This window comes from Lynx rufus, unplaced genomic scaffold (assembly GCF_022079265.1).
Source record: "Lynx rufus isolate CCGP_SWC_20201006 ecotype Redwood Valley unplaced genomic scaffold, mLynRuf1.p SCAF_27, whole genome shotgun sequence".
NCBI lineage: Eukaryota > Metazoa > Chordata > Mammalia > Carnivora > Felidae > Lynx > Lynx rufus.
Genome location: NW_025814842.1, coordinates 9,006,931 through 9,021,619, shown reverse-complemented (window position 1 = coordinate 9,021,619; position 14,689 = coordinate 9,006,931). Strand labels below are relative to the sequence as shown.

At 54.4% G+C, this 14,689-nt stretch overlaps 1 protein-coding gene across 1 annotated transcript; it reads right to left on the bottom strand.

Moving 5' to 3' along the window:
* Positions 1–2,032: 2,032 nt before the first annotated feature.
* On the bottom strand, positions 2,033–11,651 carry SSC4D (scavenger receptor cysteine rich family member with 4 domains). Its single transcript, XM_047089366.1, has 10 exons — positions 11,486–11,651; positions 9,899–9,934; positions 9,323–9,628; positions 8,539–8,616; positions 6,829–7,143; positions 5,640–5,717; positions 4,997–5,071; positions 4,570–4,881; positions 3,649–3,726; positions 2,033–3,026 (listed from the first exon to the last, which is right to left on the bottom strand). Exons 1-10 carry the CDS (start codon positions 11,649–11,651, stop codon positions 2,710–2,712), a joined length of 1,761 nt encoding a protein of 586 aa, XP_046945322.1. The 3' UTR covers positions 2,033–2,709.
* Between the last annotated feature and the right edge of the window lie 3,038 nt (positions 11,652–14,689).

The window sequence follows — 14,689 nt, the reverse complement described above, 5'->3', positions numbered from 1 at the left end:
GATCATGGCCCGAGCGGAAACCAAGAGTCAGACGATTAACCAACTGAGCCACCAGTCACCCCACTTACAAAGATTTGTTTCTCACTCACTCTAAGCCCATCTTGAGTCAACAGAGGCTTTGCTCCAGGTGGCCCTCACTCAGGGACACAGGTTGATGGGGCCTCCACTCTCTGGAACATCACTGGTCACCCTGAAGGAAGGAATGTGGCAAACTGTGCTCAGGTCCTTGAGGGCTCCTCTATGAGGGGTACTTCCATTCACACGTCATTGGCCAAAGCCTGTCACAGGGCCATGCCTCACTTTAAGAGGGCAGGGAAGTACAAGTCCACCGTGTGCCAGGAAGGGGAGTATTGGACATGTTGGTGACCAGTATTGAGGCATCAAAATCTCAGGCTTTAAGGGGACACCTGGCGGGCTTGGTGGGTAAAACATGTGACCCTTGATCTTGGAGTCATGAGTTCAAGCCCCACACTGGGTGTAGAGCTTACTTTAAAAAAATAGAGAAATCTTAGGTTTTGTCATGGGAAACTCTGAGAAACTTGGACAAATCAGTTTCCCTCCCTGAGCCTCAGTTTTCCCTGTCTGTAAAAGGGGGCGATGTTACTTCTCTTGCAGGGCTGCTATGAGGGTTAATGGGCAGAGCATTGGTACTGATGAAAGCACTTTGTTTAGATGCGAAAGAGGAATCCAGGGATGGGAAGCTGTAACACTTCTCAGGATGAAGGAGACACACACTTGAATGTGGGCGTGGCCGCAGTGGCTAAGTGGATCTGAGCGTGCTGCACTCAGATCTGGGGGCTACAGGCTGGCTGGTCCCTCTGCCCCGACTCCCTGAGTCCTGAAGTATTTTCATTCCTTTCGTTGCTCAGATCCTCATCCTTCCAATGACACTGTGGGTCTTGGAGCTCCCTAACAAATGGAGACAAACCCATTACTGCCAAGCGCTGATGGACTTTGGAGCTCAAGTGTCTGCCTCACTCCTTGGCTGGGAGCCAGGACCCGGGTCTGGAGCCTGTGGAAGGCAGAATAATGCCCTCCCCCCAACCAAGATGTCTATGTCCTAATCCCTGGAGCTCCTGAACAGTGTTATTTTAAATGGCTAAAGGGATTTTGTAGATGTGGTTAAGTTAAGGACCTTGAGATGGGGGGAGTACCCTGGATTATCCAGGGTCTAATATAATCACAAGGGGTTTCAGAGGATGGAAGAGGGAGGCAGGAATGTCAGGAAAGGAGATGAGGCGGTGGAAGCAGAGGTCCAAGTGATACAATTGTTGGCTACAAGGAGGTCACGAGCAGGCATGGGAGGCAGGCAGCCTCTAGAAGCTGGAAAGGTAAGGAAACGGATTCTTCTTTAGACTCTCCTGAAAGAACAGCATCCTGCCGAGACCTTGAACTTAGCTCAGGGAGACCCATTTCAGACTAGTGACCCCCCAAAACTGTAGGATAATAAATTTGTGTTGTTTTAAGCCACTCAGTTTGTGATAATTTGGTACAGCAGCCATAGGAAACGAGAGAGCCTGTGTGCTGGACATGGAGGGCAGAGGCTTGACCAGGACAGTTGCTAAACAGGCAGGTCACCTACCCTGGGGCTGAGAGGGGCTCTGGCAAGATCGCCCACTTCTTTCTGCCCCTGGAGCTCCAGGTGAGGTGCCCCAAGAGCAGCCCCCGGGGACGCCCCTGTGCTGCTTTGCTCTTATCTCCCTGCTTTTTCTTGAGTATTGCTCTAGTGCCTCTCCCACCTTGCAACGTGTCTTGGAGCAGACCCTTTCCTTCTGCAGGACGTAAGTTTCTCTATATGCAAAAGGAAAGCAGGGGTGGGCTTGGGGACCCTCCGGGGCCTTACAGGCCTCATACTGCGAGTCAGCACTTCCAAGACCGTGCAGGCCTGCTGAGAGCTCTCTGATGATGCTCTTGCATGGCCCTCCATCCCCGAGCCGGTTTCCTCCAGAGAGTTCTAACCAGTCTTTGCTGTTGCCACAAATGATACACTTGTGCCCGCAAGTAAAAAGACAGGGGTGGGGGGTGGGGGGGACAATGCTTTATTGACTTGGCACCTATAAACAGGTGGCTACAGGCCCCCAGGGTTCTTCGCTACTGCAAAGTGGAGGCTCTGTGGTGGGGGCAGCATAAATCAGAGATGTTGGTTCCAGCTGCAGGGAGGGGCCGCTGTCCCTGCTTTGGCCCCTCCAGTCCCCTTGTCCAGCCAAGCACCATCTGAGTCTGGGCCCTCACGGAGAAGGCCAGGGCAACGACCCAGGTTCTTCTGCAGCCACAGGCAGTCTAAGGTAAGAGCTGTGGGTCTCTCCTGCCTTCCCTCTTCTTGGGGCTCCCAATATGGGTTGGGGAGAGGGGGGATACTCCATTTATAGAGAGCCCCTGAGCCTCCTGGACCAGGGTCCGGTGTTGTAACAGGAGCCCCACCGAAGAAAACAGTTATGAGTCATTCCCTTCCCCCCATTTTATATTCTGGATGAGCAGCAAGTGGGAACTCTTATTGAATTGGGCCCACAATAATTGGTGACAGGTGATGTCACCTGGGTAGAGCCAGGCTCCCCCATGCAGGACCACACTCTCTGAATAGGCTCTCTCCCAGGCAAGAGGAGGGAAGGGCGGAGTGAACTGAAGTTGTCAGAGGAGGAGGGCTTCCTGGAGGAAGAGGGGCAGGCCACAGCAGGCTCCCAGAAGAGATGGTCTGCAGAATGGGCTGGGTCACAATGGCTGGCACAGGACACTGGCGTCTTCACTGTGGTCACAGTTGTGGGCATCCCAGCGGATGTGAGAGCAGAGCAGAAGGGCACTCTCGTCCCCACGGCACTTGACATTGTCCAGGAGGATAGGGCCTCGGCCCGGGCCGAAGTGGGCCTCGCCGGGGGCTGCCAGGGCCTGGCCACAGCCCAGCTGGTGGCACAGGACAGTGGCTGCCCGCAGGTCCCAAGCGTCATCGCAAACAGTGCCCCACCGTTGCCCTAGGAAGAGTTCTACGCGCCCCTCACATTGGTGGGCTCCATTGGCCAGACGCAGGTGCCCTGTGGAGAGACAAGGCCCAGGGCTGGAAGGGGCTGGCCCATGCCAGGCCATGGAAGGGGTAGACAGAAAAGGCAAAGGGTAGTGATATCAGACACAGCATTGCTCTGGGGGCCGATGGACAAGGGCAGGTAAATCAGGTTAAAATAAGCTGGGTGGCAGTCTAGACTCAGTCTCTGGACTGGAAGAATGTGTACGAGCCTTTGTGGGGTGCTGTGTCCCTGCTGAGTGCTTCATGTCTGCTCTTTCCTTAGTCTTCTGTTCATAACCCCAGACCCTCAGCCCCAGTGCCACTCTCTGGAGACTGTGCTTGTATCTCCTGAAGGTTATCATCTCCCCTCACCCACAGGCTTAAAATTGAATTCTTTCCTTTCATCTCTTCAGGAAGGAGCCCCTTATTTTGATCCCATCTCTAGAAATCTCTAAGATTGCTCCCTTAAAACCCACTTCCCTCTTCCGGATACCATACCCTTGTAAACGAGAACAGAGACTAACACAAAACAAAGGTTCTCAAACCTGGTACAAATCTGCTGAGCTGTGTAACCTCAGGCTGTGATCTCCCCCAGTTCTGGTCCTTCCGATCCTAACGCCTCTACTTCCATCTTTGGGGCTGTGGGCACCTACCGTCCCTGGGCCGAGGAGTGGGCGCCCGGGTGGTCTCAGAACCATCCTGCTGGACTTGAAGTCCTAGCTCCTCTGGGCCTGGCTCAGCAAGGACAAAGAAAAAGAGGTGGCTGTCACATTAGGGAACATGTTCCTTGAGGCCAGATTACCTTCTACCCTCCCAAGGGGAGCCTGATTAAGGGACAGGGAGGGCCTCACAGGACCCTGAAGGAGAACTGCTTTCTGCCACTTGGATCAGAAATGGGGTTGTGATTCTTTCACCCTGGAAACCAAAGCAGGACCCTTTGTAGCTACCCCTTTGTGGCCAAGGCTCCTAGGCCAAGGGCACCAAAGGAGGGTGAAGATCTCATTTCCCACACCAATCAATAAACAGGAGCATTTTAAAATAGGTCAGACTCTACAAACAGCCCTTTCCATTGATTCTCAAAGGTCAGACGCTTGCTCCCCGAAAGCTGATCAACTCTGCTTCCTAGAGCTTTGCGGGTCCTTGACTCAGCAGATAGAAAGAGACCCTGCCCCTCCCTTCACACAGATTTCCAGACTTTGTCCCTAGCTTTCCACCTCTCGCCCTCCCCTCACTGCCGCAGCGGGCGCGCCCGCCCCAAGCCCTACCCCCCTCTCACTGCAGAGGGCGCTCCCTTCCCGGCTCCGCCCATGCTGCGCAGCCGCAGAGCGCATCTATGGTCGGGCTCCGCCTCTCTGCGGAGTGCGCGTCCTCTCCAGCCCCTCTCACGCTGCAGTGCCGCAGAGAGCCCTCACGCACGGCCCCGCCCATTTCTCAGAGGCAGCCTTACCCCGCCTGCGCCGCAGTACGCGTCTGCGCGCGGCCCCGCCCATTCCCGGGAGGCCGTGCTACGCGGCCCCGCCCGCGCGGCAGTGCGCGCCTCTGCGCGCCTCTGCGCGGTCCCGCCGCCACCTCACCTGAGCAGAGCGCGCCGGCATCTTCGTGGTGGCCGCAGTTGTGCTGGCCCCAGCCCAGGTGGAAGCAGTCGCTCAGGTGGGCCTCCGTCCCGGCGCAGCCCACGTTGTCCAGCAGCACGGGGCCGCGCCCGTAGCCGAAGTGGCCGAGGCCCGTGGCGCCCAACGCAGGCCCGCAGCCCGCCTCGCGGCAGGCCACACGCGCGTCCGCGAAGTCCCAGTCATCGTCGCACACGGTGCCCCAGCCCCCGGCGTACATCACCTCCACGCGGCCGCGGCACGGGCCCGGACCGCCCACCAGCCGCAGCCGCCCGCCTGCGGGGCGCACAGGCCCGTGGCCATAGGGGCTGGGCTGGGGCCGCTGGCTCCGTGACAGAGCCCCGGCCCTACCCCTCTCCCACCCCCACAGAACCCTGGCTCTGCCACTTACTTTTCTTCCCCGCGACCCAGGTGGCTGTGGTGAACAGTGCCATCTCCCTGGAAGGCAGGGCACCAACTCCTGTAGCTGCAGAGACAGGGCCTCTAGAGCATGTGAAGGGGAGGAGGAGGCCTTCTGGCCTACAACAGGGCACAGCGATGCCTACGAGCCCCCAGCTGTACCACACCTGCACCCCACACTCAGCCTCAATCTAGTGTCGCCGTGTAGTCCGGTGTGGTCCTCAGGAAACTTGATTGGAATGAACCGAATCCTGTTTCCAGGCATTATTCTAATTTGAATCTCAGTGATAGTTCCAGACGGGATTCCCAATGTGCTTCTAGCCTTCATTCAACCTTTAGCTCAACCCTCTCACAAGGTCTCTCGATTTCCAACCTCAGCACCCACCCAAATTGTACCTCAGAGCTTTGAAGAAATCTCTTACTGTCTCCTCCCACCTTGCTGAACTTTTCAGAGCTCTGGATTTCATCCTTGCTCCATCTGCTCGTGATTCTCTCGCCCACCTCTTTACCATCGGGCGGAAAGTCCTGGTCGGCTAGCCAGGGCCGCCTTCCAGTAGATCCAGAACAGCCTTTCTATTTCCCAGCCCTGTCTGCCTTGTCCCTACCATTCCAGCCCAGAAGGCTGGGCTCCTTACCTTCTGGCTCTGTGTGCCAGGCCCAGTCCTCTCTTGTGGCCAAGGGTGGTAGTGCGGTGAGAGTCGGGGGGCCCAGGACTAGAGCAGGAGAGAAGGGAGCAGGGTCAGAGGCCAAGGTTTTGGTTCCGGGTCAGCCTTGCGCCGTCAGGGGAGGATGGGAGGGTCTCCGTGGAGAGCACAACAGATTTTATTCCCAAACTGGGGTGGGGGGGTGGGGATCTGCCCTACTTGACAGTGTTTGTAATTTACTTTTGGTGCACAGGTGTCCACATTGCAGTTTATAAAGGACTTTGACACACATGCTTTCGTTTCTCTCCAGTGTTTTCAGAAGCCCAGTGTGTGTCCAAGATGGAGAGACAGAGAAGGCCTTACCCACCAGGGAGGGCCATGCACAGTCCTGAGGGGCTTACAGCACGAGACTCATCCCCATCTTGCAGATAAAACAGGACTAGAAAGGGCAAGAGTCATGCTGGAGACTGTGCAGCAAGGTTAGCTGTGGCTTTGCCAGGACTCACTATGTGACCACGGGTAAGGCTCTGCCTCACTGGGCCTCAGCTTTCCCATCTGTAAACCAGGAATAATGGCCCCTGGTGTGCTGTGAGGCAGAGCAAACAATTTATATGTTATAGAGTGGAGTCCATCTGTGAAGTGCCATTACTGGCCCTATTATTCCTATTTGCTCAGGAAAAATCTCAAAATGGGAGAGGGACCAGGTGGGTGAACACACTATTGTGGTTACAGATTACAAAGGATTACAGATGGCTATGCTTGGTAATTCTGGGGGCATACCTGGGCTACAGTGAGAGAATTCTGGAGTAGCTCTGGGGTAATTCTAGAGTACTATTACTTTACTCTGGAGTATTCCATGAAGAGCACTTAGAAATTGCTAGAAAATTCCGGAGGCTTTCTTGGGGTACTGCTAAATAATTCTGGAGTATTGGTGGCACAATACCGTGAAACCTACCACAAAGAGTACTGGGACTTTCAGAGGCACTTCTAGAGCAGTACTGAGCAGTACTGAGACGTTAAAAGTAATTTTGGGGCCTTCCCGGAGAGCACTGGGGTGCATCGGGGGAAGCCACCAAGCCCCGCCCGACCCCTCTCCCTCTCCGCCTCCGCCTCCGCCTCCGCTCGCGTCAGGACGGGGCCCCGCCCCGGTCCCCGCCCAGCCCCGCCCCCGAGCCCGCACCTGCGCAGAGCGCGCCGGCGTCCTCGTGGTGGCCGCAGTTGTGCACACCCCAGCCCAGGCTTAGGCAGGCTGCCAGGCGGGGCTCGCTGCCTTCGCAGTGCACGTTGTCCAGAAGGATGTGCCCCGTGCCATAACCGAAGAAGGCGTTGGTGGTGGCGGCCAGGGCCGCCCCACAGCCCAGTTGGCGGCAGACCACAGCAGCATCCGGCAGCCCCCAGTCGTCGTCGCAGACCGTGCCCCACAGGCCACCATGAAGGATCTCGACTCTGCCCTGACACGGGCCCACGCCCCCAACCAGGCGCACGCTGCCCTCACCTGGTGGGGGGGCGGGCCGGGAGCATTTCCCACAGGGCTGTGCCTCCCCCACCAACAGTGCACCCAATCCAGTGCTTCCCCAATGCCTCAGGCCCTCCACGTACCCACAGTGCATGGGGCCCCAGCACCTAAAACCGAGGAGAAGCTTCTCACCCAATTACCCGAAGGCACTTCCTCCTCACAGTCCCAGATTGGGGGAGGTTTGTGGGATCAGGACAAACTGGCTTTGACTGGGTCATTTTCTGACTCAAACCAACCTTCCTGGTACCGGTCCACACTCTGCTGTTTCCTCACTTACTCCTGCAGTGAAAGGAGCCTCACCTTTCCAGGTGCATTGCCAACAATTCTTCCTCTAGGAATCCCTCCCATATCTCTAGTAGGTGAGACCCTCTTCCTCCTCTGGGCTTCCTTGCTTATTTAATCTGTCCCTCTTTGGGGCACTTTTCATTTTCTCGTTCTCTGTCATTATCCATATTTCTGTACATATCTGAGTCTCCCATTGGATTAAGCTCCGGTCCTCACCTCTTTAGCAACTTGTGCTGCTTTTTTAAGTTTATTTTGAGAGAGAGAGAGAGAGAGAGAGAGAGTGTGTGTGTGTGTATGCGGGAGGAGTGCAGAGAGAGAGAGAGAATCCCAAGCAGGTTCTGCACCAGGAGCACAGAGCCTGACACAGGGCTCAAACTCACAGTGAGGTCATGACCTGAGCCAAAACCAAGAGTCTTATGTGTAAATAATCAAGCCATCCAGGTGCCCTCAGCTGACTAATTTTTTTAAGTTTATTTATTTTGAGAGAAATAGCATGCAAGAGAGAGGAGCAGGAGAGAGGGAGAGACAGAATCCCAAGTAGGCTCTGCACTGTCAGCACAGAGCCCAACACTGGGCTCGAACCCACAAACCATGAGATCATGACGTGAGCCAAAATCAAGAGTTGGACCCTTAACTGATCGAGCCACCCAGGTGCCCCTGTGCTGACTTTTTTTTTAAATTTTTTTTTTAATATTTATTTTTGAAAGAGAGAGAGAAAGAGAGACAGGCAGAGTGTGAGTGGGGGAGGGGCAAAGAGAGAGGGAGGCACAGAACCCCAAGCAGGCTCCAGGCTCTGAGCTGTCTGCACAGCTGGACATGGGGCTCGAACTCACAAACCGCGAGATCATGACCTGAGCTGAAGTCAGTCGGAGCCCCTGTGCTATTTTTAATCATCCCACAGGAATGCCTCCTCTTTCCCTAGCCAGACTGTGAGCAGCCTGGGGGCCTGCAAGGGGCAGGATGGGAAGGGAATGTCCCAGCTCACCCATCGGTAATCCCTCTCTTCCCACCATCAAAGGTAAGGGTGGCAGACTCCTCTCGGCGTCCTTCTCCTAAGACCCAGGTGGTCCCCATGTTGCCCTTACTTACCTTTCCCATTCTGGGGAGTTGTAGGGGGCGCCCTACTGGTTAACACTTTCCTTGTTGGGGGCTGCGTGGGCAAGAATTCTGGGAAGGAAGCAGGGTGGAAGGGAGGAGGATACATGGATCTTTCTGTTCTTCATCCTCACACCGGATGTGTGAGCGGCAGGGCATGGACCCCTAAGGTACCTGCCATAGGGCCTCTGGCCCCACAAAGGGTCAAAGCCAGGAACCCTGGGGTATGAGAGGAGAAGGGGCCCCCTGAGTCCAGAAAGCCGTAGCTTCAGACAAGTTCTTTGTGTTCTTAGAGCAACATTACGTTACTTGAGAACTTATTAGAAATGCAAATTCCGAGGCCCCACCCCAGACCTGCAGAATCAGAAACTCTGGGATGGGGCCACCGTCTGTGTTTTATTTAATGAGCCCACCAGGCGATTTTCTTGAAAACTAGAACCAATACTCTCAAGGTCAACGCCTCTCAGAGATGTCTGCTGCAGCTCCACACCAAACGGACCTCACTGCCAGTGTTGACCCCAATTGTTTGATTGTCAAAATGGGGAGAGAGCTCGGCTGGAACCATCAAGGCCCCACATAGAAGCAATAATGCTGGTTTTCCTTCAGCCAGGATCGCACAATGAGGCAGAAGGGCCGCTGGGACCCTGACAACGAGGCCGGGGCTCCTCCCCCACACCGTGCAATTGCCACCTCTGGATTGTTCTTCTGCCATGCCAGTCCCTTCATTCGTCCATACAACCCTGCTGCCCGCCCTCCCAGGTCACAGGTCTCTGCTTACCATCGCATAGGACAGCCACATCTTCGTAGTGGAAGCAGTTGTGGACGCCCCAGCCTCGGCTGCCGCACTGGCTCAGCGCAGCTTCCTGCCCGCCACACTCCACGTTGTCCAGCAGGATGGGGCCTCGGCCTTGGCCGAAGGCGAGGGGCCGCGGCACGGGCAGTGCCAGGCCGCAGCCCAGCTGTCGACACACCACGTTGGCATCCACCACATCCCAGTCATCGTCACAGACGCTGCCCCAGGAGCCGCCGTGCAAGACCTCCAGGCGCCCCCGGCAGCGGCTCGGGCCCCCCACCAGCCTCAGCTCTGTGGAGAGGGTTGGGCTGGCACCAGGGGGATTGCTGGGCCTGATGTGCAGGACGCCCACCTTGCTGCGAAGCCGTGGGAGCCTTACGGTCAGTCCCTTCCGGGCCTTATTTCTCCCTCTCTGTAAAATGGGGAGACTAGCACAATCTCTTTGGGGGCATCTAGAGTTACGGAGGGCTGGTTAGTTGTCATTCCCTGAGGCCTTCCGTCTGCTCATCTGGGTACCTGGGGGCAGGGCAGGGTATGGGCAGGAGGGGCAGGGGCACCTACCTGGAAAGGGCAGTGGGGTGGGCTGTAGGGCGCTGGCTGAAACAGAATGAGAAAAAGCATTGGTCCCTCTGCCCCCTCCCTTGGCCACAGTGCCCTGGGAACAGCCTCCTTTCCCCCCATGATCCTTACCATCATCCCCCTCCTCTTCACTTTCCCTGCCTTTTCCAAGCTTCTCTTCTCTCTCCCTGCCTGAAACGGGTCTGTCTGCTTCTCCCCCTCCGCTGTGAAGTGCCTCAAAGACTCCCCATTTCCTGCAGGAGTCCCAGATCCTGAGCTTTCTCTACAAAGTCTTTTAGCCAGCTTCCCCTCACTTCTTTTTTTATTTTTTGAAATATTTTATTTTTAAGTAATTTTTTTAAAGTAGTCTTTACAGCCAGCGTGGGGCTGGAACTCACAACCCCAAAATCAAGAGTTGCACGCTCCACCCGCTGAGCCAGCCAGGAGTCCCGCCTTCCTTTACTTCTTAATTTCCCATCAGTCTTGTCTCTGGGTCTTTAACCCTGCAGTCTCGTCTACTTGAACAGTTCTGCTCGTTAGAGCCTGCAGATCCTTCTAGATATAGCTCGGAGTCCCTGCCCCTGGAGAGCCTTCCTGGAGCCTTCAGCTAGAAATGCGGTTTCCTCTCAATCTCTGGACACAATCTCCAAGCCTTCTTGGGCCTTCTGCCTGGTGATGTGGCCCTGCCTGTCTGTGTGTTTCCTGGTATTACTCAGCAGACGCTCAGTAGCTCTGTCTTAAGTGTGCCAATTGGCTTTGGGATTTATTAGGATATCCCCCCAAAGATTTACCTATACAAGGCCTTCTGCTTCAGCTCTCATTATGTGTAAGTCAGGCACTGTGCCCATTGCTTTATGTGGCCTGGCTAACTTAACCAGTGGGACGCGTAAGGTAGGTAGGATTTCGCGCATGAGGAAACTTCTGGTTTAGTGAAGTGAGGCCACTTGCTCAAGGCCACACAGAGAACAAAGAATAGAGCCGAGATTCCGACACAAATAGCCACACTCTTCTTCAGCACACAATTCTGGGCACATGGCCTGGGGCGGGGTGGGGGGAGGTGGTAGGAAACAGGGAAACTGGCCCAGCGTGGGAAATTGACAAGCCCATAAAAGCCCCTCACTTGTGCGCAGGGTGTGATGGTTCTCAGGCACCTTCATGTGCCTCCAGGCGCCTCATAGAATCCTTAGGACAATGCTCTGAGGTGTGTACTGGTGTGCCCATTTTACAGATGAAGAAACTGAGACTCGGTTGCTTCTTTCTCAAGTTAGCATGGCCCCTAGGTCATTTGGTTCTATGTATTCCACAAGCTGCCTTTCCAACAGCCATTGGTGAGCCCACTCCTTTCCCTCCTTCCCTATTTCCGGTGTCCCCTAACCGCCCAGACCCTGTTTACATCGAGCCCTCACCTCCAGCACCGAGCCCTCCACTTCCCCAACTCAGACAGACCCTTAGATTTCATCAACCCTGAACAAATGTCAGAGCTGAAAAGAACTTCGGAAACGATCTCATTCACAAACCATAATTTTACAGCTGGGAAAACCAAGAGCCAGACAAGGGAAGGGTCCGGGGTTGAGGGGGGAGGGCACTCACCCAGCGGCAAAAGGAGGAGGAAGGACAGGGCCGGGGGGAGGCGTGAAGAGCCAGTGCTCCAGTCTCCCAGCCCCCGCCCCCTGCTCTTCTCTGCTGGCTGGGGACCAATTCGCATCTCTGCTTCCTCGTGCATCCAGCCAGTGGATGGCCGTTCAGATGGTCCCATCAAGGGGTGGTGGAGAAGTCACAGCTGGAACATCTGGAAATAAAGATCCTAAGTCACTTCCTCCAGCTGGAAGGGGCTCAGCGAGAGCCTCAGGGGGATGTGACATTTCCGCTTGGATTCGGCATTCTGAGTGGAGGCGGAGGCGGCGGCGGCGGGGGCAACAGCTGGGCTCTCTGAGGGTAGAGCACAAGACTTAGGTCTGGCTGGAGCAGAGGGTGTGTGAGAGCCACGGCAGGAGACAAAGTTGGACTGCTGCCTGGTCCCAAAGCATCACAGGCCCGGAGTCTGTGCCGAGGGCTCAGGGTTTATCCTCCAGGGCACCGTATCCCAAAGCCTGGTGCTGGTGCCACTGGTGGTAATCCACAAAATTTTAGTGGAAGATGAAAGGATGTCTACTATTGTCTTCTTTCTTTCTCTATTGAGAGAGGGGGGAGAGGTAGAGAGAGAGGGAGAGAGAATCCCAAGCAGGCTCTGCACTGTCAGCGTGGAGCCTGGTGCAGGGCTTGAACCCACGAACCTCGAAACCCTGATCTGAGCCAAGATCATGTTCTGAGCCAAAATCATGACATGGGCTGAAATCAAGAGTCAGACGCCTAACCAACTGAGCCACCAGGCACCCCTATTTTCTTTCTTTCTTTTTTTTTTTTTTACAATGCTTTCTGTTTATAGTAAAGGATTCTGGTTTTCCATTTATTTGGAGCATTATAAAGTTTATTTTTATTTATTTATTTATTTATTTATTTTTTTTTTTACATTTTATTTATTTTTGATAGAGAGACACAGAGCATGAGCAGGGGAGGGGCAGAAAGAGAGGGAGACACAGAATCCAAAGCAGGCTCCAGGCTCCGAGCTGTCAGCACAGAGCCCGGCGCGGGACTCGAACTCACAAACCGAGATCATGACCTGAGCCAAAGACCAACGCTCAACCAATTGAGCCCCCCAGGCACTCCTATAGAGTTTATTTATTTTTTTTAATTTTTTTTTTCAACGTTTATTTATTTTTGGGACAGAGAGAGACAGAGCATGAATTGGGGAGGGGCAGAGAGAGAGGGAGACACAGAATCGGAAACAGGCTCCAGGCTCTGAGCCATCAGCCCAGAGCCCGACGCGGGGCTCGAACTCACGGACCGCGAGATCGTGACCTGGCTGAAGTCGGACGCTCAACCGACTGCGCCACCCAGGCGCCCCTAGAGTTTATTTTTAAAGTTAATTTAAATCAGGGGCACCTGGATGGCTCAGTTGGTTAAATGTCTAACTCTTGATTTTGGCTCAGGTCATGATCTCACAGTTCATGGGATTCTCTCTCTCCCTCTCTCTGCCCCTTCCCTGCTCCTGTGCCCTCTCTCTGTCTAAAATAAATAAAATAACATTTTTTTAAAAAACGTTAATACAACTCAGAAGAAATGAGGGCACCTGAGCTTGGGTGGCTCAGTCGTTAAGCATCTGACTTTGGCTCAGGTCATGATCTCACAGTTGGGGAGTTCGAGTCCGGCATCAGGTTAGCTCATCCCTGCTTTGGGTAAGTACAAGCCCACTTCGAGTGAGCCCCGCTTCTCTCCGTCTCTCTCTTTCTCTCTCTCTCTCTCTCTCTCTCTCTCTCTCTGTCCCTCCTGGGATTTGTCTCTCTCTCTGTTCTTCACTCACTTGCACTCCCCTCCCCACAAAATAAATAAATCAGAAGAAAAGAATCAATTTAAGGAAAAAAAAACAGTCGAGGAGGTATGGTTCCCATGACTCTCAAATATGCCAAAATGGTGAAGGGCTGGGAGAATAGGTGACATTTGAGAGGCTCTGCCCTTTTGGGGTGGGAAGGCCTTGAAGATTATTTTTTAACGTTTATTTATTTTTGAGACAGAGAGAGACAGAGCATGAACGGGGGAGGGGCAGAGAGAAAGGGAGACACAGAATCGGAAGCAGGCTCCAGGCCCTGAGCCATCAGCCCAGAGCCCGACGCGGGGCTCGAACTCACGGACCGTGAGATCGTGACCTGAGCTGAAGTCAGGCGCTTAACCGACTGAGCCACCCAGGCGCCCCGAAGATTATTTTTTAAATTTTGGATTGAGAGGCACCTGGGTGGCTCAGTCAGGTTAGCACCTGGCTCTTGGTTTCAGCTCAGGTCTTGATCTTGTCATGATCTCACGGTTTGTGAGTTTGAACCTCGCATCGGATTCTACTTGGGATTCTCTCTCCCTCTCCCTCTACTCCTCCCCTGCTCTCTCTCTCTCTCTCTGTCTGACGTGCTCTCTCTCTCTCTCTCAAAATAAATAAATAAACCTAAAACATGTATTTTGGATTGAGTAGGGGTGCCTGGCTGGCTCGGTCAGAAGAGCATGCCACTCTTTTTTTTTTTTTAATGTTTATTTATTTTTGAGACAGACAGAGTGTGAGCAGAGGCAAGGGAGGGGCAGAGAGAGAGGGAGACACAGAATCCGAAGCAAACTCCAGGCTCCAAGCTGTCAGCACAGAGCCCGCCACGGGCTCGAACTCACAAACCTGAGCTGAAGTCGGACACTTAACCCGACTGAGCCTCCCAGGTGCCCCAAGAGCATGCGACATTTAATCTCAGCGTTGTGAGTTTGAGCCCCACCCCACGTTGGGTGTAGAGATTCCTTAAAAATAAACAAATTTTGGAGTGAGGTATACAAGCCCCATCATGTGTAAATCCTACGCATGCAACTCAGTGAACATTTGCACCATGTAAGCACGTCCCAGTAAGACCCTAGGTCCCCTTTCCTGGCAGACCTCCAGCAAGAGGCCGATACAGCGCATGGACAGTGATGCGACGGCTGGGGGGAGATGGGGGCCTGGTTTAGAGGATGGGTCTGTTTGGGCTACATTGAGAGGGAGATACCTCCCGGCAGGAGACCCCTGCCATCTCCCCCTGGCTTGGCCTCCGTCCGGGTATACAAACAGTCTGGTTGGGGAGAGATTGAAAACCTATCTGGATGTGGACACAGGGTTTTCAATACTCCATTCATGGGGCCCAGAACAGCCCCCAGTGGAATAATCAGCTTTTGTATTCCCTCTGCCTGACCCGG

Bases quoted from the DNA above. Each gene is read 5' to 3' on its own strand.
- SSC4D (XM_047089366.1), bottom strand. From the start codon at position 11,651: ATGGGACCATCTGAACGGCCATCCACTGGCTGGATGCACGAGGAAGCA. The intron at 8,617-9,322 runs GTAAGCAGAGAC...CTTCCTTCCCAG, and splicing joins TGTGGCTGTCCTATGCGATG to AATTCTTGCCCACGCAGCCC. The intron at 4,882-4,996 runs GTAAGTGGCAGA...TGCGCCCCGCAG, and splicing joins CTGGGTCGCGGGGAAGAAAA to GCGGGCGGCTGCGGCTGGTG.